The sequence below is a fragment of the Penaeus japonicus genome, unplaced genomic scaffold (genome assembly GCF_977035675.1).
Source record: "Penaeus japonicus unplaced genomic scaffold, GWHDUDI00000001_assembly GWHDUDI00000030, whole genome shotgun sequence".
NCBI lineage: Eukaryota > Metazoa > Arthropoda > Malacostraca > Decapoda > Penaeidae > Penaeus > Penaeus japonicus.
Genome location: NW_028234432.1, coordinates 20,148,071 through 20,175,398, shown reverse-complemented (window position 1 = coordinate 20,175,398; position 27,328 = coordinate 20,148,071). Strand labels below are relative to the sequence as shown.

The following is a 27,328-nucleotide window of genomic DNA, read 5'->3' as shown; positions in this document are numbered from 1 at the left end:
CAAGAAAGTCCAAAATAGGAAATCATGCAAAGGTCATATTGCGGTCATGCAGGGAGGGTTGCATGGGAGGAAGGGGGCGAGGAGTGGGAAGGGTTAGGGGAGGAGGAGGAATTGGCAGGGAGAAGGGAGGAGGAGGAATGGGCAGGGAGAGGGGAGGAGGAATGGACAGGGAGAGGAGAGGAGGAAGTATGGGAACGGAGAGGGGAGGAGGGGAGGGGGTGGGGGGAGGGGGAAGACGGGGAGCAGGAGGAATGGTAAAGGAGGAGGTGGACTAGAGAGAAAGGGAGAGGTAGGAGGAGGGAGTGGAGGGGGAAGGGGAGAGGGCAAGGGAGAAAGGGGGAGAGGGAGGACGGGTTAGGAATAGCATTCCTGAAACGAATTTTCTTCTTGTCTCATATTTTTACCTTTGTCTCATGTGCGTGGGGGCAGCATGAGTAGGTCGGGGAGGCCTGTGAGGGACGAGGGAAAGAATGAAATAAAGGAGGACAAATCAAACAAAAATGAGGAAATGTTGAGGGAGAGACAGATGAGTGATGTGAGGGAAAGAGAGGGGCTCATGTGTGAGAGAAAAAAATAAAGTTATGTGAGATTGAAAAAAGAGGTGATCTGAAGGTGAGAAAAAAACAGGTGATCTGAACGAGAAAGAAATGATAGTAGTGATGTGAGAGAGACGGAGACGGAGACGGAGAGAGAGAAAAAAAGATGGAAATAACCGAAGTGTGCAGGAAATAACTTCGCTTCTGCCTGACGTGCCTGCAACATGAAGCCTGATGCTGCAACACGATATGCTCCTAATGGTGCGGAGATGATCAGCTAATAGGAGAGGTGATGCGTTTATAGTGTGGCTTGTGTGGTGCCTTACAGTGCTCTCTATTTCGATAATGGTGATGACACAATTCATCGACGGACGTGAAGAACGCGAGAAAAAGCTGGTGTTGCTGACACTTGCAACGGAAACAAAATACAAAACAACAGAGACAAACAAGAAAAAATAAAGAACTAGAAAACAATGATAGCTTTAAAAAGCCCACGGTAACAGAAAATGGCGGATACTAGGGGAAGGAGAGAAAAATAAAAAAGCGAATGAAAAATTGTGACAAGATGAAAATGGACATTTTAAAAACCCGAAGAAAATACTATCTACACCGTTACCTTATCGAAAATAAAAAGGGAAATACAATAGAACATTTTAAAAGCGGGAAAATGAAAAAATATATATAGAGAGAATTAAAATAACTGGAAACTATAAGAGACAAACGAATATGAAGATGAAAAATTAGAAAAATATCAAAATATTGTAAAAAAGGCGATAGTCACTGAAATACCTATGGGAGAGAGACCTTAATCACTGGTGAAAAAGTAATTATTATCATTTATTAATTCCTCAATAAATAATAATAAAAGATAAACCTTTTGTAAATATTACCGTCATGAAATACTTCGTCAGCGCGCAGTCACATCACACAAATAACTAGATGTGACGTGTTATGATTCAATTTGCACTTTCCTTGTGCACTGACCTGATAATGACCAAATTGATAGCAGTTAATCACATCTTATCGTACGTTATCATCACACCAATCAATAACCACACATCCGCCATTGTGCGCGCACACACACACACACACACACACACACACACACACACACACACACACACACACACACACACACACACACACACACACACACACATTCTCTCACTCTTTCTCATTCTTAGTCTCACTTTCCTTCCTCTCGTAGGCGCTTAGGAGGACGCAGGCCCTTGGCGTCCAAGACCTCTTACCTCGATATATGAACCTGTCTCGGACAGGTTGGAATCGTAGAGTGACCAGCGGTGGGCGTGGCAGCGGTGGGTGCGGCGAGGGCGGGCGTCGGGGCAGGGGGATGGGCAGGGGGAGGAGCAGGGGGAGTCACACGACGAGGTGGACAGGCGGCGGCACTTGCTCACTGGCTCATCCTCGGACTCGCTGCTCGAGGAACTGTTCTGTTCCTGTAAAGAGGAAGGACGGCGCTGGTGAGAAGAGGATACAACAACAACAATAATAATGATAATAACAATAATTATCATTATCATAATGATCATAATGATAATAATAACAATAAAATAATGATAATAATAAAAATCGTAATAATAACAACAATAGTGTGGAGGAGGAAGACGATAGAGATGACGTACACGCCAGATAATGACGAGTAGAGACGTAAGCGTTGATCACAGTGTATATAATTACGAATGCTAATAACCCTCTACGAAATACAATCAAATCCACATTCATCATACTAACGACGCCTAAATAACTTTACCCTTCTTCCTCGTTACCCCGAGATAATGTCTCTGCCACACTCGTGTCTTTTACTCCCGCTGGATAAGGACTTCTTACCATAACTCTGACCATATATGAAGTCTCGACGCTGCCAACCGCTTTGTGCCTGTCGTAGGTACAACCACCTTATCCGGTTTGTTAATTCCTCTCATTTGAAATGTCTCTTCCACCGTATAAAGAAAACATGACCAGTGGTATAAATATCTTACTTGGACATTAAAAAAAAAAAAAAAAAACATTACATGAACCACTTTGCTCTAGAGTGGCTGAGAAGAAAACCTCGCTCTCAAAAAGAAGACAATTCAGATTCTCATATTATATATCCGTTTACATCCTAGCAACGTAAAGCAATGACATCACACGCACCATCGGGCTTAAGCTAAAACCCGCGTGCCTTCTTTATGAATTTATTTTTTCCTCTCGGGAGACAAAAAGCATTACAAAAGGGAATGTAAACAAGGGAGAGGGGAGAGGGGAGAGGGGAGAGGGGAGAGGGGAGAGGGGAGAGGGGAGAGGGGAGAGGGGAGAGGGGAGAGGGGGGGGAGGAGGGAGGGGGAGGGCGGTGGGGGTGATAAGATCTGTCTCCGGAAATGAGACTTCTCGACGGCCTATGGCGTAAGACTCTCATTCTCGCCGCCGTGATCTCTTAAGACAATGCCCGGCGGAGGGGTAACGGAGCCGTAATATTAGCCTGTGGGCAGGCCTCGGTTTCTGCGTTTTAGTGTAATATTCCGAGAGTACCTTCCGACACTAGAAGAGTAACTGATAATTAGCCGCGGATAAAAGACTGGAAAAGAGGGACTCGCATGAGACAATCAAGGCTAGCATTCCGACATCTCCATTCTTCCCATACTCCTCGTCTTCCCTTCACTTCTCTATTTCTATTTTCCATTCCTTTCCCCTCCCTTCTCCCTTTCCCTTCCCCTCGTTCCTCCCATCCCTCTCCTTCTCCCCCTTCCCCTTCGTTCCTTCTATCCCTCCCCCCCTCCCCCTTCCCCAGCCCATCCTCGCAGCCGAGAAGCTTCGGCCGAGTGAAAGGGAAGGGTTTGCATTCTTTACCTCCCAAGTGGTCTCCCGAAAGACGCGGTGTATCCCTTGGCTTGAACATTAATGCTAACATGACACTTGTTTGTCTTATCACGAGATTTTCTTGTCTGCCTGTCTGTCTGTCTGAATCGTTTATTTTCCCGCTTTTCTTCCCGTTAAAAAGCTCATTCTTATCGGTCCTTCATTTCCTACAGTAACAAGAACAAATTAGATGGTAAAGTACTTTAGACAGAGAAACATATATCTCGTTTTTTCATGAGCGATACCGGTGATAAGCTCAGTACAATGCAGTTATCGGCAAGAGTGATCGCTCCCAGGCACCTGAGAGTGTCGTATTACTTTCACTAAACAAACAACGATATTTCTTTTACTGTAAATGAATGATACAGATAATCAGCTAATGTAAAATAATAATAATAATAATAATAATAATAATAAACAAATTAATGTATAAATACTAATCAAATCAGAATCCCCAAAGAAAACGGAGAAAAGCGAAATCAGCTATAGAAAACGAGACACACTCTACAATCCACACATGACAAAGGAAAACGGTGCCTTTGATGCACTCAAGATGGCGGCCCTTTCCAAGAGAGTCTTTTTGGAAGAGCCCGAGACGTTTGGAAATAGAGGAGGCTCCTTCCATGATAACAGATCTTCGCTAGAGTCTATATGTTTTTTTTCCCTTCATGTTTTGATGAGGCTCTAAGAGACGCCACATTGGTGACATGCAGAGGTTATAAATAAATCAAAATCCATATAGATCCCAGTTTATTGTACGGGATATGAGAGAGAGACGCAGTTAAAGAGAGATAGAGAGATATAGAGAGAGATAAAAAGAGAGAGAGAGAGAGAGAGAGAGAGAGAGAGAGAGAGAGAGAGAGAGAGAGAGAGAGAGAGAGAGAGAGAGAGAGAGAGAGAGAGAGAGAGGGAGGGGGAGAGAGGAAGGGAGAGAGAGAGAGAGAGAGAGAGAGAGAGAGAGAGAGAGAGAGAGAGAGAGAGAGAGAGAGAGAGAGAGAGAGAGAGAGATAAAGAAAGAGAAAGGAGGGAGGGAAAGGGAGAATTGTGAATAAAAAGAACAGGTAAAATGTGAACATGCTGATCGTATTATGACTTACAGAGAGACGACACCTGTTTCCCCGGGAGAAGAAAGGTGAGCTCTGGTTGTCATGGTGACGATACTTTGTCACGTTCTCTCCCAACATGCTCTGCCGCGCCCAGATGCTGTCTTACAGCTTTTCTTTCTCTCTCTCTTTCTCTCTCTCTCTCTCTCTCTCTCTCTCTCTCTCTCTCTCTCTCTCTCTCTCTCTCTCTCTCTCTCTCTCTCTCTCTCTCTGTGTGTGTGCGTGTGCGTGTGCGTGTATGTGTATGTGTATGTGTATGTGTATGTGTATGTGTATGTGTATGTGTATATGTGTGTGTGTGTGTGTGTGTGTGTGTGTGTGTGTGTGTGTGTGTGTGTGTGTGTGTGTGTGTGTGTGTGTGTGTGTGTGTGTGTGTGTGTGTGATATAGAGATAGATAGATAGATATAAATACATATAAAAATGTGAATAGATATATAGATAGAAAGAGATGAAGCTAAATATCTGTCCGAGGATGTCTGTGCAAGCACTAGAACTCGCGTTTGGCGCTGTGTGTGTTTTCTCTCCGGGCAGGGCGGCTGGAATGTACAAATTATATTCCTTTCGTCCCATTATCTCACCTCAGCCCGCCCTCACATGGCTATCGTCTCTCCTTAGACATTTTTTTTTCTCTCTATCTGATCGGCGACACACAGGCCCCAGACACGATTTCGGGGGCCAAATGCTCCGCTGTGAAAGGAACTCGAATGCTTCTTTTAGAAAGGAATTACCGGATTTTCTTTTTCTTCTACTTTTCGCAAACGGAAATTTCCATTTCCCTTTCCCTATCATCCCTTTTTATCTATTCTTATCTCTCTCCATCCACTTCGTTCTTCGTTCTTCCTTTTTCTTTTCTTTTCTCTCTCTTTCTCTCTGTCCCCGACCGACCTCTCTCCTTTGACCCCTTGCCATTGCTCGGTTGGAATAATGGCCGCCAGGTAGAGCAATTTCCCATAACATTCCATCTCCGCTGAATTAATTATCCGTTCTTTCCTTCCCCCTCTCCTTGGTTCTTAGCTGCGTCTCGTCTCCCCGTAATCCGCTGACAAATTCCCCTTATTCCCTCAAACAACCTTCCCCGGTAATTATCTCCCCTGTCGCTCTTCTCTTCGTCTACTTTATTACCTATTTCCTCTTATGAATTTTTCGGCTCGTCTCACCTCACACCGTCGCGGGAGAAACTCGCCCACGATGACCGCTCGCCCGTCAGACTGTGGATGGGGGGGGGGAGGTTACCGCCCAAAACCGTCATGCTTCATCATAAAAAATCTATTTCCCAGGCCATCTACTCAGCAGTGGCCGGCTATGAAAAAATAAAAGAATGGAGAGAGGAAAGTAGAAAGCGGAAGAGTAGAATATAGATGAAGATGGGAGGGGGTGAAGGGTGGATGGAAGACAGCCATACACGCAGAAAGACGACAGATAGAGAGAGAGAGAAAGAGAGAGAGAGAGAGAGAGAGAGAGAGAGAGAGAGAGAGAGAGAGAGAGAGAGAGAGAGAGAGAGAGAGAGAGAGAGAGAGAGACAGACAGAAGGAAAGAAGGCAAGGGGACGGGGAGGCAGACCCACTAAATGACAACCATTTATGGTGATGTGCACAATTAAGAGCCGTCGTGCCAATCTTCCTGGAGCGCGGTGGGGGTGGGGTGGGGTGGGGGTGGGGGATAGGAAGATTTTCTGCCTCGTAAATTCTGCTCATCTCCCATGATTATTTTTCGTCTTTTCTCGTCACTTTCTATTATTTTATGAACTCATAGATTTTAAGTAAATCTTGCATTAACAATTAAAGCACACACATATCTTCATGTATATCATATGCTTATATATATATATATATATATATATATATATATATTATATATATATATATATATATATATATATATATTTATACACACACACACACACACACACACACACACACACACACACACACACACATATATATATACATATATATATATATATATATATATATATATATATATAAATAAATATATATATATATATACATATATACATTAATATATATGATATATAATGAAAATGATTATCATGACCTTAATAACAATAGTAATAGTAATTATACTAACAATAATCATAAAACCAGCAGTGATGAAGAAATCATCGCTCCCTCTTCCCTTGATGTCTCCTCCTTCCCCCGTCTATTAACGCCCCTCCTATTCATCCCTTCGTTTCCGTTAAACACTAAAATTCTTACGCCAATATCTTCCCTTCTCTTCCTCTCCCCTTCTCATCCTAATATATCATCCTATGTCCCCTATCTCCCCCATCCTCCCCTCTCCGCTAGTTCCGCCCCATGGCCCGCTAAGAATGATTCAATAAACGAAACGAAACAGGTGGCGCCCCCTTCGTAAAGAGATGTGTCGGAGAGGGGGGGGAGGGGGGGAGGGTTGCGAGAGCGTGGGTGGAGCGGGGCCGCCCATGGAGCGCGGGCGGGTACAGTGGAGGGCGTGGGACCATCTTTGGCGTGGGCTACCTGGCGATGGCCGCGATCGAGAGAATGAAAGGAGAGAAATAGATAAAGATAAAAAGTACAAAAGGGGCTCAGAAGGTAGAAATGGGTTGAGAAACGGGAGGGAGGGGAGGGAGGGGAGGGAAGGAAGGGAGAAAGAGAAAAGGTGGGAAGGAAGGGAGGAAGGGTGGGAAGGAGGAAGAGAAAGGGGGGGAGGAAGAGAAAGGGAGGGGAGGGAGAAAGAGGGCGTAGAGGGGGCGAAGGGAGATATGTGAAACGTGATGGGCGCACGAATATGTGTCTAAAGAGGCGAGAATGAAGGGTGCCAAGGGGAGGGGAGGGGAGAAGAGGCGTTGGGACATAGGCAATGAGGGAGGGGACTGAAGAAAGGAGGGAGAAAACATCAACAATGAAATATTGGAAAGAGGGGTCAGAGGGAGTGGGATGAGATGGGAGGTGACAAAAAAAGAAAAAAGAGACAGAGACAGTATGATAAAGAGAGGAAGAACTGCGTAAAAGAAACAAAAGACGAGAGGAACTAGTAAAAGTAATAAACTAGGAGGACAAAACAAGGTAAAAAATAGAGAAAAAAGGGAAGGCAGTATGACTCGATACCTCGAGTTACGTCCCTGGAATAACAATCTCTCAAGACTAAATCCCCTGCGTAAAAGAAAACTCAATTTTGCAATGCAATTCTCGGATAACTTTTTTATTTTACTTATGCATTAGGGTGGGCGTGGCCGTGCATTTGTGAGATGAGAGGGAGGGAGGGAGGGAGGAAAGGAGGGAGGAAGGGCAGGAGGGAGGGAGGGAGGGGGAGAGGGAGAGGGGAAGGAATGGAGAAGCAGGGAGAGCGACGACAACGACATGAAGGGAAGAAGATGAGGAGGCAGAAGATGGTTAAGAGGGAGAAGAGGAAGAAGAGAAAGAGGTAGAGAAAGGAGAGCGATGAGGAGACGGAGGAGGAGGAGGAGGAGGAGGAGGAGGAGGAGGAGGAGGAGGAGGAGGAGGAGGAGGAGGAGGAGGAGGAGGAGGAGGAGGAGGAGGAGGAAGAGGAGAAAAAGGGGCGGCGAGGCGCCAGGGGGACGGCGAAGAGTGCGTGGGTGGGTGGAAAAAGGGGGTGTGGAAATTTCCTCCCTCGCCCTCCTCGCCGACACGCCCCGTTGATTAACAATCTACATTAGGCAATGCACAAAGATAGGAACATGTTGGCCCGCGGCGGCAAGGAAGTAGCTGTAGCGGCATCCCCTACAACGACAACGCTAACGACCACGATGCAATCAACGATGACAACACAACGACGACGATGCCAACGACAGAGCTCGCAGCGACCCCGACCACCGAAACGACCCGCATGTCCCCGCCTCCGTCGTCGCCGCTAGTCGCACAGATGAAGAGGTTATCCCGCACATCCTAATAAAGCCCAGGGCGCCGCGACGGGAGTCCAATCGCCCCGACTATTATGCAAATGACGGTAAAATCACAAGGAAAATAATAATTCTAAAGGGGGATGGGGGATGGGGTATGGGGGTGAGGGTGGGGAAAAAGAAAGAGAGAGAGAGAGAGAGAGAGAGAGAGATAGATAGATAGATAGATAGAGAGAGAGAGAGAGAGAGAGAGAGAGATGCAGACTGATGAGAGGGCGAGTGGAAAAGAAGGGAGGGTCTGATAAGTTTGTTCAGGACATGCCCTTCCTCAATAGGGAGGGAAAATGGGGAAGTCCGGGGCCGGGAAACAGGAAGAGGGGAGAGATGTCTGACAGCGAAGGGGAGGGGGAGGGGGAGTTGGAAGGGGGGAGAACGAGGGGAAGGGGAGAGAATGAAAGGGAGTGCAGGGGGGGTGAAGATGATATAGAGGGGGAAGAGGATTTGCAAGACGATATCCATAATCCTTATTCCTACTTCGGGAGATTAATGCATCGAGCATCCTCTCATATTAGAGCGAGGACAAGAGAGAGCGGAGACCTTCTGGTTACCATGGTAACAAGAGGAGAGCGAGTACCATATCAATTTATCATAAAAAATAACAACAATAAAATCAGTACTTTAAGGGAAAAATCATAATCAAGCATTTCAAATCCCACATATAACGAACGAGACCTTGAAGATTGCAATGCACAATACGGGCCATAAATACATGACGTGCAAGACAACCACTCTGACTCCCCGTGGAACTCCAATAGCAATGGCAGCCTGATGGCAACTGAGACAACAGGGAAGGGAGGGATAACAACATGGGGGATGGGGCAGGGGAGGGATAGGGGTGGAAAATAAGTGGAAAGGTGGAAAGGACTCCGTGTGACGTTAGGAGTGTGGACTACGCGTGGACGGGAAGCGCTTTAAAAGCCTGCACTTTCACCGAAAAAGCGGGACGGAGAGGTACCTGTCATGCCTTGTCATGCCTCGCCTCTCTCGCGTGGCCATTCCACCGAAATCCACCTTCTCTGCCATGATTTACAATCAGTCATGCACTTGAATCCACTTTACATGAAAGAAAATGAGGAAGGGAGGTGGTAGGTGGAAGAGATGGGGAGATGAAGAGATGGAGAGATGGAGAGGTAGAGAGAGAGAGAGGGAGGGAGGGAGAGAGGGAGGAAGAGAGAGAGGGAGAGAGATAGAGAGAGAGGGAGAGAGGGAGAGAGATAGAGAGATAGAGAGAGATAGATAGATAGATAGATAGATAGATAGATAGATAGATAGAGAGAGGGGGGGAAGAGAAAGAGATAGAGAAAGAATGAACGTGAAATAAAAAAAAAGGAAAAAGAAAGAAAGAAAGAAAGAAAAGAAAGAGAGGGAGTGAGAAAATGAGAGGGAGGGAGGGAGGGAGGGAGGGAGGGAGGGAGGGAGGGAGAGAGGGAGAGAGGGAGAGAGGGAGAGAGAGAGAGAGGGAGAGAGAGAGAGAGAGAGAGAGAGAGGAGAGAGAGAGGAGAGAGAGAAGAGAGAGAAGAGAGAGAAGGGAGAGAGAGAGAGAGAAAAGAGAGGGAGAGAGAGAGAGAGAGAGAGAGAGAGAGAGAGAGAGAGAGAGAAAGTGAGAGAGACAAAGCGTCCGTGCCGTGATCGGTGTCACAGTACAGAAGGGTCACGTCGACCGCCGTGTCACGTCCCGCCACGCCCTCGCGACGCGACGTGATGGGGTCGCGGGAGTGTCGTTGTCACGGTGCGCTACTTGTCACACAATGATGAGAGAGAGGTGACGCGGGTGCCGTAGTGGAGCTACCATGACGCAGCTAAAGGAACTACAATACCTTCATCGTGCAACAACAAGAGTCAGATTGCATTAATAAAAAATTAAAAAAAAACTTTACCGTGCAACAAGAGTCAGATTACAGTATAAAAAATACATACATACATATATATATATATATATATATATATATATATATATATATATATAAAGATATTAATACTAGTAACGGCACAGTCCATTGCGCTAAAAAAAACAAGCAGGACTTCTATTGGTGACAAAACAATGCAATACTGAACGGACTAAAATAAAATACAAAAAAAAATACATGATTGGATTACAACATATGAAAAACAGTCATCACAGAATTACAAAATAAAAATGAAATGTGTACATACTTTTTTTTCTAACGTTGGCGAGGTAAGTGATATTATCAGGAAGGGGATCGGGGGGTACACCGTGTTAAAAAGAGTACGGAGCCACATAACTTTGTCAGCTGCATTCACGTGGCGTCTGTCAGCGATAGTGCATCCATCCACAGACTCATAAATACGCCACAATCACGCTTTCCTATTTGGCTTTGTTAATAATACAAAGCGGGAATGGCTGTGGGGCGCCATGAGTCCCCCATTGTCGCCATTGTATCTTTTTTTTAGCATACAAAATCTTAGCTTTTTGGTTTATCTTACTGTATCTTTATCTCATTTTTGTTCTTCCAAATCTCCCTGGCGATTAGGAAGAAAGCTACAACACTCCAAGCCTTGTCTCCGACCCATCGCTAGCTACCTCGCAGCCCGCATACACGCTAATGAGGCTCGAGGTATGGCCCAAGTATTCATTCCCTGCCGGTGGATTCATGAATAAAAGGTGATCATGCATGGTCAGTCATTTCATGATTCATTTCTCATGCACGTTCCCCCTATACGAGGAGAGTCACGGAAAGTTCGCCGCTCTCGCCAAGCACAGCCAAGAGAAGTTGCTGTTTTTGTTTGTTTTTGTTTACCTGTAACCTGCGAGTGGGCGGAGCGATAATGATGCGTCTCTGTTGTTATAACGGTGACGACAACATACATGCGAGACTAATGTTTCAAAAACCCAATAAAAACAAACAAAAAAACACTGGAACTGATTAAACAAAAACAAATACAAAAACAAAAACAGAAAACTAAAACTAAGCAAAAAGAAAAATTATATATGAAAAATGTTTACAGGTGCATTTACCACGGGAAAAAATCACGTTCAATTAAATTTTCTAACGACAATGTGTTTGAATGAATGCAATGGATGTCCAAACACACGCTATTGCAAATAAAGCGTGTATAATATACGGCGAGGTCGGACGTGACGGGTTGCAAGTGACAGTGCAGTTGATAATAACAAAATTAAATGTTGATATCGCTATCTAATCTCGGGGAACTGTTACGTACAAGAAGTTTATAGTATCACGGGGAATGGAGGAGGGGGGAGGAGAAAAAGAAGGAGAACGTGAGGAGGGAAGGGAGGAGGAGAGGAAGAGGAGGGGGGGAGAGGAGGAGGAGGAGGAGGAGGAGGAGGAGGAGGAGGAGGAGGAGAAGAATGAGGAAGAAGAGGAGTAGGATACGAATGAGGAAGATGAGGAGGAGAAGAATGAGGAAGAAGAAGAGGCGGAAGATAGGAAGTGATGGAGGAGAAAGAGGAAAGAGAAGAAAGAGAAGAGAGAGAATCGGAGAATAAGCCGGAAATACAAAGAAGTGAAAGTATACCAAGGATATCTAAGTGGCTCCAGGTACGTAACACAGGCAAGCGCTAAGTGTCGTTCGCCCACAACAAAGTGTCGCGATATCCGGCCGCAAATCCTTCCAAGTGTCCTCTTAACCGCACCGGAATGGGAGGGGGAGGGGAGGGGGGATGGGAGGGAGAAGGGGACATCCTGTTCCCACAACGTCTCCCGTCGCCCATGTTTCGTGTGTCGAATTGCCCCTTGTCCCTGCTCATGCCCCTGCCTTTCCCTCCATCCTCTCCCTATCCGTCTATCACCCTAACCCTCTACCCCACCACCCCCAACTATCCTCCTTCCTTCACCTCTCCCTCCTTCATCACTTATCCCTCCCTCTTTCCCCTACCCATCCCTCCCTCCTTCCACCACTCAGCCTTCCCTCCCTCCTCATCCCTGTATCCCTTTCCCGTCCATACTATCTATCCCTCCAGACACACCCCTCCCTACCCACCCCCACCCACCCCTCTTTCCTTCCTCCCACCACCACCACCTCCTCCTCCTCCTCCTCCTCCCACGCAACGTACGTACAGTCGCACACCCCGTTACAACCCGCACTTACGCCATGAATCTTTCAGCGCGGCCACACTACGAGGACTCCTTCGCGGCCGCCTGGCGCCCCTCGACCGACGCTGGTTGTGTTGACTGACGCGCGCGCGCGGGGGCCAAACGGCGGGGGCCAAACGGCGGGGGCCAAACGGCGGCGGCGCATCTAAATAACGGCCACGATATCTTACGATAACCCCTCCACCTCCTTAATTTTATCAGACACCCTGTCAACCTGTCTGTCAAACATCGACAGAAGCGGTGTTGGTGGTGGTGGTAGGGGTAGGGGTGGTGGTAGGGGTAGGGGTGGTGGTAGGGGTGAGGATGGGTTAAGGGTGGGAGTGGTGGTGGGGAGATTCGGGGAAGGGGGGCTGAGGCGTGACTGAAAGCGAGGCTGTTAATCAGCTTGTTTGTAGATACTTTTTTCCCTAATATTAATCATGGCTGATCTCTTATCGCGATAAGAATATTGGGATTTGGAGAGGGACAGGAGGGAGGGAGGGATGGGGGGAGAGGGGGAGAGGGGGAGAGGGGGAGAGGGGGAGAGAGGGAGAGAGGGAGAGGGAGAGAGAGAGAGAGAGAGAGAGAGAGAGAGAGAGAGAGAGAGAGAGAGAGAGAGAGAGAGAGAGAGAGAGAGAGAGAGAGAGAGAGAGAGAGAGAGGGGGGGGGGGGAGAAAAGAGTGAGGAGAAAGTTGGCCGCGATAGAGAAAAAAAGGAAGAAAAAAAAGCAAATACAGAAAAATAATCGAGAAAGAGCTTATCGCCAGAGGACGCAATCTGCGCATTCACGCGAGGGTTTGGTCCATGGCATTTTCCTCGTGTTTTGCCATACACGACCCAATCGAACAATTGTTTAAGTATACGGCAAATGGCACACGTGTCACTCACTACTTTTAAACTCATTACCTTGGCAAATAATCGATCCTCACGACACACGCACATGTAACAACACCCTTCTTTATGTCTCTCTATTCTCCCTAATACAACTCTCCCTCTATCCCTCTCCCCCTTTTCTTCCATCTCTTTCCCCTTCTGCTAGTTCTCTTCCTTTTCCTGTCTCTTTCTCTCGCCCCAATCGCTCCCACTATTTCTCTTTATCTCTCTTCCTCCCTCCTCATCCAGTCTCTGGATGAGAGACTCTCTCTCTCTCTCTCTCTCATTTCTCTCTCTCTCTCTCTCTCTCTCTCTCTCTCTCTCTCTCTCTCTCTCTCTCTCTCTCTCTCTCTCTCTCTCTCTCTCTCTCTCTCTCTCTCTACCCCCTACAATATACGAAGTGAAGGCTGGAAGGGAGGGGGAAATTCTGAAAATATGAAAGGAAATGGTTGCGGAAAAGGGGGCTGGGAGGGAGGGATGGAGGGAAGGAGAGAAATTGATGGATAGATAGAGAGAAGCATGAAGCACCGTAACAAGCAATACCTCTCTTCCCGCTTAGTCAAGGGAAAACATCTTTAGGTTGTGACCTCATAGCCCCCTACTCCCCATCCCCCCTACCCCTCCCTTATTCTGCCCGGAACCTGACTTGCACTATCGAATCCCGTTGCGAACTACAATCAACTCCCTCTGCAGCTTGCGAATGCAACAGCACTAGTCACAGTCACCGCCTCAGTCACCGTCAGTCACTTCCGCCGCGATTGTTTCCGCGGCGCCACACCGATAACTTCTACCGCCATCCGAGCTTGCTAATAACGAGGAAAAAGATCTGGGTACGAAGCAATAACAGTAATGTATAACTCTTGGTTCGAGAATGATCTTATTCGATGTTCTCAAGAGTTTCGTACTTCACCTGACGCGACTACGGGTGCGGATAGCCCACGGCCCACGCTCTTACCTGCAAAATAAAAAGAAAGAAACGTTACGCGATTGTCTTTGGTGTTTTCGAAGAACAAAATCAACAAAGAAACATGATCATGACTGCAGCAACAAAAACAATATAAATGAAAAAAATACAATCGGATACCACAAAGGATAATACAAACACTGCAATTAGTAACAAAAACAACTATATGTATAAACAGTATTATCATCGTCTCCATCACAATAAAAGCAAAATCATTTCCACATGCGCTGACCCTGAAACGGGCACAAAGTACCAACGACACGGAGGAAATGCTAAGGTCACCGCAACGACCGTAATCCTTCACTGTTCCTTTGTTGTTGAGCGTGTGATTGAATAAGCGTTTGACCTTTTTGTCTTTCGGAGACCGACGCGACTCCATTAAGGCCGGCTTGTGTTATGGCGTCGGGTCCCCAGCGCCAATCGATTGCTCGCCTATTAATACCTGACGGTGTGATAAATCGCCGGCATTTGTTTTTCCAATGATCTCAGCCTCCCGCAAAGGAAATGAAGCACGAAAGCAATAGAAAAAAGACACTAAATCACCCACAAAAACATGAGCAAAGGGCACTAAATCACCCAAGGGAAAGTTGTGATTGCTCGACAAAGCGCCGCCTGTAATTGAGTGTCTTCCGACCGAGCGAGATGGCAGAAGCGCCGCGCCGCCATTACCTCTAATGGCAGCGGGAGAAAAGAGGGCATTCGGGGGGAGAGGGGGGGGGGGTACTAAAAATTATACAGTTCTGCCTCCTCTTACTGGGTAGTGACCGGTCTTCAGCTGGCGGCCTGGAGCACATAGGAGGTACGTTTGCATTCATGTATATTTCTGCGTTCACCTAACCTAAGGATGTTTACTGTTCCTAACCACGGAGCCGTTAACTGGAGTGCTACATCTTTCACCCTGACCCAACTAAACGGTCAAGCGCCACACTGACCCGCGCTTCTGCGGGTAAATGATCACCCTTAAAAAATACCCAAGGGCTTTCAGGGGTGAATGGTTCTGGCTTTAAGCGTATAATATATGTGTATCACTCGTGCAAATCCTTGAAACTATTTTTTGTAAATAACTAATAAGCACAAAATTCCCTTAAGTGTACCCGCCCATGGAACCAGCCACCACCGTAAAATTGGGCATAAGCTATCGCATAAACGATCTAATAACATACAAGCCCCCAGCTCTCTAAATCCGCATAGGCCTATAAACGCCTTCTGCTTCATGCCACTAACACCCAGCTGTGAGTCCGTATTTGGTCGTCCCTGTAACGGCAGAAATCTAGCGAAAAAAAGAGCTTAGCTTCTTTCATACAAGTAGGCTTATATGGAATCCTATCTTATCCTATTATATCTTATAGCCAACACAAAATAGCAAGCTGGACGTCCCAAACAGCTAAATCTAAACCGCTATAGTCGAGTGTCCTTCTCCGCCCTCCTCGGCTCTCAGGTTGCACGTCTCGTGAGGCCTCGTCTCACAGGATCTCTCTCACAGGATTCTTCAACAAATAGGCCGCGACCGCAACAGCTCAGGACCGATGTGTGGTTTGTCTTAGTGGGAGACGGGCGGGGAGAAGGGCGGGGGGTAGGGGTGACGGAGAAGGGTGACGGAGCTCTGCAGGTGCTAACAGCCACACCGGGAGGGAGCCCGAGAAGCCTCCTCGAGAGAAAGAGAGAGAAATAGAGAAAGAGAGGGACTGAAGGACCCTCACACCGGGAGACGACCACCGGGCCTATCGTCGCTCCCAGTTGTGGCTGTTCAGCCGTGAGGCATTGTTGTGGATATGCTTTCGGATGTAGCGACAGGCACTATACTCTTTCTGTACGAAAACTGCGTAATGAATTACACAATTGACACACACACAAATAAAATATATATATATATATATATATATATATATATATATATATACATATATATATATATATATATATATATATATATATATATAATATAACATAAACAAAAAAGTAGACGGGTAAACAAGGTTGAAAACACACACCATTTATCCAAAACGAGTAGAGAACGAGAAGAACAAAGAAGTAAATAAATTGCCGTAAGAATCCCCTGCCACAATGGCCTTTACGGCCCGGTGTTTATAGACATTAACTACATTGTCGTACAAGTCCTCCCTCCCTCTATTTCTTTTCCCGTTATCCCCCTTCCCTACTCTTTCCCTCTATTTCACTCTTCCAACTCTCTCTCCTATTTCTTGTTTTCCCCTCTCTCTCTCTCTCTCTCTCTCTCTCTCTCTCTCTCTCTCTCTCTCTCTCTCTCTCTCTCTTTCTTTCTTACATACACATATATTCTATCTCCCATATGTCGTATCCCACTCCCACTCCCCCTCTCACTCTCGCTCTCTCACTAAAAGAAAGGAAAGGGATAATGTTCCCCTTAATTGGCGGCTGGAAGGAGGGGCGGGGGTCCGTAGGAGAGGTCAGGCAGGGTAGAAGGCGGAGGAGAGGGGAGGGGAAAGGGGAGGAGAGGGTCACGGCCTGAGGGCGTTATAGCCAACATTATTTTCACTCGGTCCATTCTCTATCTCCATGGAATGTGCACCTCTTTCTCTATCTACATTTTTTTCTTCTTCTTCTTCTTCTTCTTCTTCTCCTTTCTTTCTTTTTCTCCACCCCATAAACCCATTACGTATTCCGAGGTAGTGGCACTTTCACTTGATAACGCACACTTTCGCAACAAAAGACGACGGTCAACTTCACCTACAGCCTCCTCTTCTCCGTCTACCCCTCCCCTCTTCCTCCCCCTTCCCCTGCTCAGCAAAACCAGCCATCTCCGAGCGCCGGACACTTCAATGGGGTTGCGTGCGTAGAGCCCTCTCCCCCCTCCCCTCCATTCGGCTGCACGAGTAGATGCGGCACCGTATCTACCTCTGCAACGCCAGCGCCTCCCCCACATGGACCTCTTAACCCCCTTCCCCCCGTCCTCCCAGCCCTCTGGCACTAAGAGACAAGAGAGGTGTGCCGGAGTCAGGGTTCTACAAGAGGCAAGAGAGGGTGCCGTGGCGTTCAGGGTTCGGAGTCAGTATCATAGCCCCTGGCAATCACGGACTCTGCCACAAACAAGCTCTGTGCGTATCCCTATTCCGCAGCTCACGCAAGATCTCGATAATAGGATAATAGGTGCGTGGGACCAAGGTCAGTGCGCGCCCGGTAAAAACAACAGCATAAACAAAAGAGACAAGAGACGATAGAAGAGAAAGATTAAGCAATCAGACGATAAAAAGAAAAACAAAGAGAAGATAAATAGACCAGATAAATTGAATTACAGCGTATGAGACGGCGTCCAGCAATCGGACGACATGTTGAGATAACGCACAGCGGCGCCGTTATCACAGAGGAGGAAAGATACAGTGTGATAAACTGGTGGGCGGAGCGGTAATTTTTGCCGCGTCTCTTTCGACCTATCGCCACGGAACGCAGGCAAGCAATTTCAAACGCCACAGCAACCACTGCAATCATCTCTGCCATTGCACACTAATCAAAGAACGAAATTGCCGTATGCTAGACGAAGCCATTTTCAGGACATTCACCTTCAATCCTGACGAAAATGTGTGATAGGGGTTGGGGTAGGGGTAGGGGTAGGGGAAGGGGTAGGGGAAGGGGTAGGGGAAGGGGTAGGGGTAGGGGTAGGGGTAGGGGTAGGGGGTGGGGTGGGGTGGGGTGAGTGCGAGAGTGAACGGAAGGATCGGAACGGAGGGGGGAGAAGGGGAGGGGGGCAACACACAAAGATGGCGTCAGCGAGTGTAAATACTCTACGCTGACGTGAGACTTTTGGCACCGCCAGATATCAACATGGCACTGTGCCAACAAGCCTCCCTTTACTCGACAGTGCCACGGCGACCCTCACCCTCGTAACTCCCCGAGTCTAAACAGCTCTAACTAGTTGTTTCCGCACTTAAAAAAACTTAAAAGCTCCCATTTTGGCAGGTTCGCGCACGAATCCTCGGCCCATTCTCACGTGCGATTCTGTCCTTCGTGTAATCAGTGACCAGCGGTACGACCCGACCAGCGGCACTCCACCCCACCCTACCCCCATCTAACCGTCTACCTCGCCCTACAAAGACTCCATATATCCTCTGTCAAGCACAAAGCTATTGATTTCTAGTTCCAAGGTCCAAACGCCGTGAAACAGAACGAAGTATCCCTTTTATTTTTTCCCCTTTTCCCTTCTTGTCAGATTTCCAAGTTCTGCCCGTATATTTAGCCCTATTCGATCCGATGCTATCACCCCGTAAAATATGTAGAGGCGAAGTTAAGACGCGATCTGCCCGCCTCCCCCACATGCCCACCCCCAACCCCACCCCTACCTACCCCCTGCACCAAATCACATCACGTGCCCTCATGTCAGTACCCGCCGAGTACCCGCATCCAACGACGGTATAATTCGTGCGTTAACAAGCACTTTAGACGCCTTATGCAATGCCACTGCTGTGGATTTACTCCACGATTTTCCTTTGCAATATCATCATTAGTACTCCTCCCCGACCCCCCCCCCCCCACGTGTTCATATGCAAAGCCGCATCCGCAAATAAATTCACCACACTAGAGGCAAGACGGCGAACGAGGACGGGAAACTCACCAAAGCCATTATGAGTAAAAAGACGAATAGAAAAGCCAGGATGCCATACATCACGAGACCGTCTACAAAGGGTTGGCACGGCGCTCGGCACACCCAAGGCACTATGCCTGAAAGAGCCATGAGAGACACCGGGGCAGACGTTCACTCCGTTTCCTGGTCAAAATTGCACTGGTGCTTCTCTCGCTCACACAAAGAGGCTCAAGGACAGCCAAGATAGCGACAATAAGGGCAATGGTGCCAAGTCCTCGTTCCACTATTGAGGCACCAGGTGTGTGGGGGAGGCCTGGAGGAGTGAGGAGGAGGGGGAAGGAGTTGAGTGCGTGAATGAGTGAGAGTAGTCAGGCAGGTAGCTAGGTAAGTATGTATGTGGGTAGGTGGTGGGTGAATGAATGAATGAGTGAGTGATTGAGTGAGTGAGTGAGAGCGAGAGAGATTGTGTGTGTGTGTGTGTGTGTGTGTGTGTGTGTGTGTGTGTGTGTGTGTGTGTGTGTGTGTGGAGAGAGAGAGAGAGAGAGAGAGAGAGAGAGAGAGAGAGAGAGAGAGAGAGAGAGAGAGAGAGAGAGAGAGAGAGAGAGTGTCCACCCTTTCCTTCGCTCCAAGCTCCGTCAACCCATTTCCCATGCCTTAAAGGGCAAGTCAGTCAGTCAGTCGAACAGGCATCCTGTCACACCCCAGAATATGGGACGAATGTTAACTAGCATACCTACGTGTGTCTGCATGTTGGCACGCCCTCCCTCACCTTAGGCCGAGTTCCGCCTCGGTACTTCCTCCGCCCACCCACGCCCACACCTACACGGTGTCCCCTCTCGAGGTCCGTGAACGCCCATTCCTCAACGAAATGTCAAACGATACGGGAAGGAGTCTAGTCTAGTCTAGCAAAATCTAACAAATCTAACCACGACACCGAACAGCAAGTGGCCTTTACGAAAAAGAAAGAAAGAAAAAAATCCAAGTGAAAATACGAGGTAAATACAGCGGCAACTACTCACACTTAGACACGACGTACGCAGGTTACTCGCTACACTAAAACATCAACACGTACCTGTCAAAGAGAGAGAAAAAAGACAAGTTAGTAAAAACAAATTTCCTGTGTTAGGTAAACAATTTTGGTCTGACATTAAATTTGAAAATACACACGCGAGGGGTTTAAACTTCGAATAAACTTGCACTTTTTTTCTTTATTTAATGTGTGGAAAAGGGAGCAGGGAAGGAGGGGAAGAAGGAATGGAAGGAGAGGAAATGCGAAAGAAAGGAATAAAGCTGGGAGAGAGAAAAAACAGAACGAGAGAGGAGAAGGATTACATGTGAACCCAAACACACGCAAGGAGAAATTAGAAGGACATCGCTGAAATAAACACAACTAACCACAAAGAAAATAATCAGCAAGAAATAAACGGAAAGAAAGAAAGAGCACAAGGAATAAAAGAAAAGAAAGAGAAAACATACAGGAGACGAAAGAGGATGAAGAAAAAAATACGCACAACAACACCCATAAAAACGATCCATCATCATCAGGTTAATGAAGTCCCGAATGACAAAATCGTAAACGTCATCTCTGGGACGCCCGTCAAAAAAAGGACACCATTAACGCCCTCACACCAAAACACTCGCCGAGACACAGTCGCTTAAAGCCCTCTCCTGTTTCAGGATCAACCTGGAGGAAGGAGGAAGAAAGAGGGGAGGAAAAGAGGGGGGGGGGGGCTTTCTTTGCAACGGAAACCCAAAAACGAGCGCCCCCCAAGCCGGTAATTACGAGCCAGGCAGCAGCGACGCATCCCCGCACGTCAGAATCGAAATCAATTAAGTCTGGAATGCTAATCCACAGCGCCCCAGGTAGCAATTAATGATGGGGATTCATTCAATTATACCTGTTCTCACTTGCGTCGTTCGACCGTTCCTGGGTCGGAGGAGGGGGAGGGTTGGTGGGTGGGGGTATATGATTACTCATGCCTTTATTGGTTCATTCACTCAAGGTTCACATAGACGTAAAATACAATCACACAACCTATCTGTCTGTTTCCCAGTCTGTCAGCTTCTTGCTCTCTCTCTCTCTCTCTCTCTCTCTCTCTCTCTCTCTCTCTCTCTCTCTCTCTCTCTCTCTCTCTCTCTCTCTCTCTCTCTCTCTCTCTCTCTCTCTCTCTCTCTCTCTCTCATATAAACACATTCACACACGTACATACAATATGCACAATAGCAATAATGAAGCCCCACCCACACGCGTACAGTATCGCTGCATCCTCGCCCCTCTTACCATCTCCCGCTCACCCCAGCATCCTGTCACCGTCGTCGGACACGGATCCTGTGGCAAATTTGGATCTGTTTGTTGCAGATCAGAGGCGTGTAATCCGATGCAGCGTGCGTAGGGAAAGGCTCGAGGGTGTGTGTGTGTAAGGGGGGGAGGGGAGGTCGTTGCGCCCCTCTTTCTCCCCCCTCCCTTCCTCCCTCGTACCTGCACGCCTCCCCCCACCCCTTTCCCGGAACACGTGTCCTCTCCGTATCCCGTAATCCAGATCATTACACGTGCTCCACACCTGCCACGTGCATGGTGTTAGGGATGAGGGTGAGGGTGGCGGTTGGGGGTTAGTGAGGAAGAGAGGGGAGTTGGAGTTGGGGTAGGAGCGAGGGAGATGGTGGGAGGGGTGCAGGGAGGACGCAAGAGGGTGGTATAGATAGATGCGCGTGACGCTTCTCACACGCCAAGGGATTTTCGAGACGTAATTAAAGCTTTCGGAATTACAACTGGCTTACAACTCTCTGGCAACGTGGCGCCGAAAAGAATATGGAGATTTAAGAAATTCATATGAAATCAGGCGTATGCAGGGAATCTGCCTCGGCAAAAGGGAGGGAGAGAGAAAGAGGGTGAGGGAGAGGGAGAGGGAGAGATAGAGAGAGAAAATGTGTATGTGTGTGTGTGTGTGTGTGTGTGTGTGTGTGTGTGTGTGTGTGTGTGTGTGTGTGTGTGTGTGTGTGTGTGTGTGAGTGTGTGTGTGAGTGTGAGTGTGAGTGTGAGTGTGAGTGTGAGTGTGAGTGTGTGTGTGTGTGTGTGTGTGCGCGCGTGCGCGTGTGGATGTATGTGAATGATTTCTAGTAGAAATAACCGGCCCGTCCCCTATCTTCCACACCCTGTTGCCTCCACCGGCATGTAGTTACCTCGCGGTAACTACATGCACCCGAGCCTCGCCAGGTGTGATCGCCAGGCTATCACCTCGACCTTGGCCTCTTCCGTGCATATAACCTCCTTAATTTAGTTCTTGACCCGTCTTTAATGGTTGGGTATGCAACACCCTCCCCATCCTTTATCTCGCTCTGTCTGTCTGTCTGTCTGTCTGTCTGTCTGTCTGTCTGTCTGTCTGTCGTGTCTGTCGCGTGCGTGTGTGTCGTAAATGTATCTATTCCCTAATCACATCGACAATATCATCGCAACCTACCCCTTCCAGTTTTCAAAAGCGTCCTATAACGACAATTGTGTGAACGCGTCGTGTTTACAATGGATGTTATCGAACGGTTATCAATACATTTGTCTCTAGGTGTGTGTTATCCAGCGACGCGGACAAAAAAGGCAGACAAAAGTAGAGAGAGAGCCCGGCGATAACCCTTACGTGGGAACAGCCATTCAGAGGGCGTCTCGAATCTTGACCTTAATCGAAAGGACAAACACTTGCGGTTTTGTTGACAATACAAGACGAGAAATCGAGCTTAGATTTTCAACTTTAAACTTGGTTAACGTTTTCTCTCCTTCTCCTCAGGAAGAAAATATTAGAATATCCGTGAAATGAAGAGAAAGCTTTTGGCTGGATACGTGTGTCTGGATTCCCGTTTCTTCGTCTGTGTGTCTGGCTGTGCCTGTCTTTTTTCACCTTTCTACTCTTCTTCTCCTAAAATCTGTCACAACAGGGCCAGCCGGGGCCAGCTGATGACGCAGGGTGGAGGGAAGGGGGGAGGAGGGGGTGGCGAGAGACGAGGGCTGTGGAGTCACCTTCCCTCTAGTCATCTATGCTTATTTAGAAACTCAATCCTTTCCTCCAGCTGGGACTTTTTGGGATAACAGTTTGTTTAAGGGGGTCGCAGCTCTGCTTAACTCCTTGGCCATCTGTGACAGCAACGAGAAATGCAAATGCAAGCGTCGGTATTTATAAGGCGGTTATAACACTTTCAGAAAGCTATAAACCACAAACCTGTATCATGCAGCCTCATTATATAGACTGCTAGAAGTTTCTGATGCATCTGGCAATAATTGCTTTAGAGAAGGGGGCGGCAACCTTATCACGTTGTCCCGGAAATTATATCTTCAACAGAAAGCGGGAGTGGGGGCAAAGGGGAGGTGGAGGCGATACAAACGAGTGGATACAGAAGGGTGGTAGGGGGGGGGGTATAAAACCAATATAATCCGGTCCTAAGTTTGCTCCTATCGATTTTGTCGTCTGGGCCAAGACAGCCCAGGGGAATCAACCGAAAGAGAGAGTGAACGGAGAGAATAAAAAAAAAATGTTTCACAGATGGAATGATCGTGTATTTCTTTCTAGCTGGTAACAAGTTTTTACTGGAGGACTGTGGTGTCCTACCGTGTTGGGTATGTGGCGCCGAGTGTCTCCTCCTCTATTCGTCTGGGATGGGAATGAATCAGCAAAGAGATGATGATATTCAATTTCAACTCTACGTGTGGAACTGCTTGAAATCAGAGGTCCTTTCTCCGTATTCAGAAAGTAGTACTAACGAGAAATGATCGTGATGTGTGTGTGCGATTTCCCTAAGAAAATAAAGTAATACTGCAACTGAAAAACAGAATGCAACAGCGCGCAAGCAAAGTGGTAATTCACACTAATTCTGCTGCCCTCTCCTTAGCACTGCCCTTTAAGCGACCATTACAACACACCCGCCGGCCCAGCCCACCTTCTGTCAACCTCACCACGCCCACCTCCCCGTCCCTCTCCCGAAAAGTGGCCAATATCGCACTCACACACACGCTTTGAGAGCAACACCCCCTACCCCCTTGCCTGCGGCCACGTCACAGGGGCATCAGTTGGCCAAACAAGCTGTCAAGTAGACGTCGGACAAGGGACGCGAGAGGGGAGGGGCTCCAATTACCCGTGTTCCCTCCGTGTCCACTCTCCCCCCCCTCCCCTCTTTCTCTCTCCCCCAGATCGCTCATCGCCGCCGATCCGCCGGCAGGAAATTATAACACCCTCGTTCGAAAATGGCGTAGATGTACCTTTGTTCCGGTGGCTTATATCGCCGACTTTTTCCCCCGGTCCCTCTATCTCTATCTCTATTTTCCCACGTCATTCCCACCGTTGAGCGAAATCCACGCACCGTCAACGGGCCCAAGACGCCGATAAATCCTAAGGCGGCATTCCGGGCGAGCCTGCCGATTGTTTCGGATCTGTTCTTCTTCTATTTTCATTTCCTTTTAGGCCTCGTAAGCCGCCCTTTCCCATCGCCCTCTCCCCTACCCCCCTCTCTTCATTCCACCCCCTCTGCAGCGTTTGTACACCAGGCGACACTTAAACGGCCTGGCACGACCGCTATTGTCCGGCATCTGTTTCCACGACATGTTGGGTGAACTGGTATACAGACATCACTCCCATACACAACTGGTAAACAGACTCATACGCACATACGACCCCCCCCCCCCCCCCCCGGTAAACAGACATAGACGCACATAGAATTCCCTCAATCCACATATCCTCTTGCTGTCCGGTTTCCTTTTCTCTCTTATCCTGTCTAATAACTAGAAATCCGGTGGAGTAAAGCACAAGCCTAGACCGGAAAGTATGCAAGTCGCGGATCTTTAGTGCGGAAAGAGGAGAGGCGAGAGAGGAGATGGAGAATGAAACAGAAAGAGAAAGAGAAAGACTAAGAGACGAGATGATTAGACAAATAAATCGACGAGAGAATGATAAAAAAATAAAGAAAATGAGACAAAGACAAAGAGGCGAAAAAATGAGACAGATAAAGAGAAGAGAAACTGAGACAGTTAAAGAGAAGAGAAAATGAGAAAGATAAAGATAACGAGAAGAAAGAATAAATGACGTAATTGTGCCTCTCAACGCAAGGAATGTCCCTTTTTTTACACGCCTTCCCCCTCCTTTCAAAAGCAGGTGTGTTTACCCTCTCGTCGAGGTCAACACTCCAGTCGATAACTTGAGCACAAAGGAGGAAATGAGTAGAGATGAAGTGAAAATAAAAGTGAAAGGAAAAGGGAACATGGCTGGGAGGGAGGCTATAAGTGTAGGGAAAAAAGAGGGTTTAAGACTAAGAATACGGAGAGAGAGAGAGAGAGAGAGAGAGAGAGAGAGAGAGAGAGAGAGAGAGAGAGAGAGAGAGAGAGAGAGAGAGAGAGAGAGAGAGAGAGGAGGAGAGAGAGAGAGAGGGGGGAGAGGAGAGAGAGAGAGGGGGGGGGGAGAGAAAGAGAGAGAGAAAGAGAAAGAAAGAAAGAAAGAAAGAGAGAGAGAGAGAGAGAGAGAGAGAGAGAGAGAGAGAGAGAGAGAATCGCCGGAGGGAAAAAAGAGTCATTCCCATATTTACAAACACGCTGGGGTAAGATCCTCTCCCGAGGGGGAAACCTCTTTCTCTCTTCCACCCTTTCTTCCACTGTCATAATCACTTGTTTATTCTCGCACCAAGCTGATGCATCAACACTCGAGCCGCTAAGTAGCAGCGGCAGCATCGTCTATCTGCGCTAATGGTGGAAAAAAAAGGAAATGGCCTATACTGAACCTTAGAAAAAAAAGACCCGCGTCACTTCTCCCCCATCGGACTGTCTGTCTGTTTCTTTTTCACAACTCCTAACTCCCTCCCTCCCTATCCTTCGTAGGGCATCGAGGGAACAACAAAGCCCGATGGCGCGGCGGCCCAGACGAGGGAGGGAGGGAAAGGGAGGGAGGGAGGGAAAAGCGCGGGAAAACATTCGCGCCAAAAAGCCTCTCTCGAACGAGTTTCCCGACGCTACAACTGCAGCTGCCCGCGACGGTTATAAACTTAAAAATAAGCTTTTAACTTTACTTTACTATCTATTCCCAATTATGTGAATACGATATCACTCTCCCTACAGTTGAAAATACCGACAATACCACCCCAATACCACCCATCGTGAGATCCAAAACACGAAAGGGCAATCTAAAAGAGAAAGAAAATAGAACGCTGCCCCACCTCTATCGCATCACAATGAATGCATGCAAGACACCACACCAAGCATGATGGTGGCGATGGCGCCGGAGTAGCAAGTGTGATCCGGGCGCCCTCGAGGATGAATCATATCCCCGGAATGGTAACTCTTTGGGCGTTGAATTACACACGCGCGCGCAGTTGCCACACTGGCACAAGCCCTGATCATTACTCCATCTACCCAGCCCGCATGCGACCCAATCCTGCATGCACATAGGCGTTCATTAAGAGCAAATGAGAACAAAGTAAGTCAAGTGATGCTCCAGGATTCGCAGGGATGATAAGTATATAGATTTTGGATTAACGTCAAACGAAATCGCGCGGGAGATGAGCGTCTGGGGAGAGCGGCTTGGGAAGGCAAGGGCCAGCCGATGCTTCCAAGACACTGAAGGTGAGCGGGCAGGGTCCACACACCACGTGGTGCACATGGAGTCTGCTGCCAAGTCCTGCCATACACGCGTGTGCATACGTACACGTTGTTCACACTGCCAATGTCTCCGTATGTACACATGCTGCCTATATATAATCGTAAAGCTCCCTCCCTCTGCTCACCTTGGATTAATGAACTCGAATACTCTCTCTCTCTCTCTCTCTCTCTCTCTCTCTCTCTCTCTCTCTCTCTCTCTCTCTCTCTCTCTCTCTCTCTCTCTCTCTCTCTCCTTTTCTTTTTCTCCTTTCTTTTTTTCTCTTTTCTCTTCTCCTCCTTCTCTCTCTTTTCTTTTCCCTTTCCCCTCCTCCTACTCTAAATGGCTAACAATGACTTATCACAGAACTACAGACATTTGATTATTAGGACTGGTTAATCATATAATTGCCTTTATTATCGAATATCACGTGACCGCTGCCTTATGCGGGCTTTCCCAGACTCAATTAGCAGAGAAGATGAGGATTTTGGCCCGGAGGGAGGGGTAGGGAGGAGAGAGGGTACACTGTTGTGGTAGCAGTAGAGCTTTCCGTGTCCGCTTGCTCGACTTGAACGCCATTACGCCTTGCAATTGCCGTTGCATCATTTCCTGCGGTGTTTTCATAGGGTTGGTATGACGTCATGGTTTCTTTGTCCTTGCGTATTCCGTTTTCGTGGTTTGTATGGGTGTCCTACGCATGCAAAAAAAACGCATTTCTGGGCATCTTTTTCCTTCTCTACTTCCTTGCTCTTGCTCTCGCTCCCTCTTTCGTCTGGCGTTATTCATCTTGTCCTAACATCCGCTTCTTCGACACATCCCACGTGCTTAAGAAACTTATCCATTTATGCAATCATTACAGTGCGGGCGCGACTTGAGTTGCTTTAAG

The 27,328-nt window shown here is 47.7% G+C and overlaps 1 protein-coding gene across 1 annotated transcript in view; it reads right to left on the bottom strand.

Annotated features, from left to right (window-relative positions):
- The window catches only part of klar (klarsicht), a 483,791-nt gene that overhangs the window by 51,618 nt on the left and 404,845 nt on the right, over nt 1–27,328 (bottom strand). Inside the window, exons 12-13 of the mRNA XM_086554727.1 lie at nt 1,787–1,993; nt 405–449 (exon numbers count right to left, since the gene is read on the bottom strand). Coding sequence (XP_086410853.1) covers nt 405–449; nt 1,787–1,993 — 252 coding nt within the window. The remainder of the gene's footprint in view (nt 1–404; nt 450–1,786; nt 1,994–27,328) is intronic.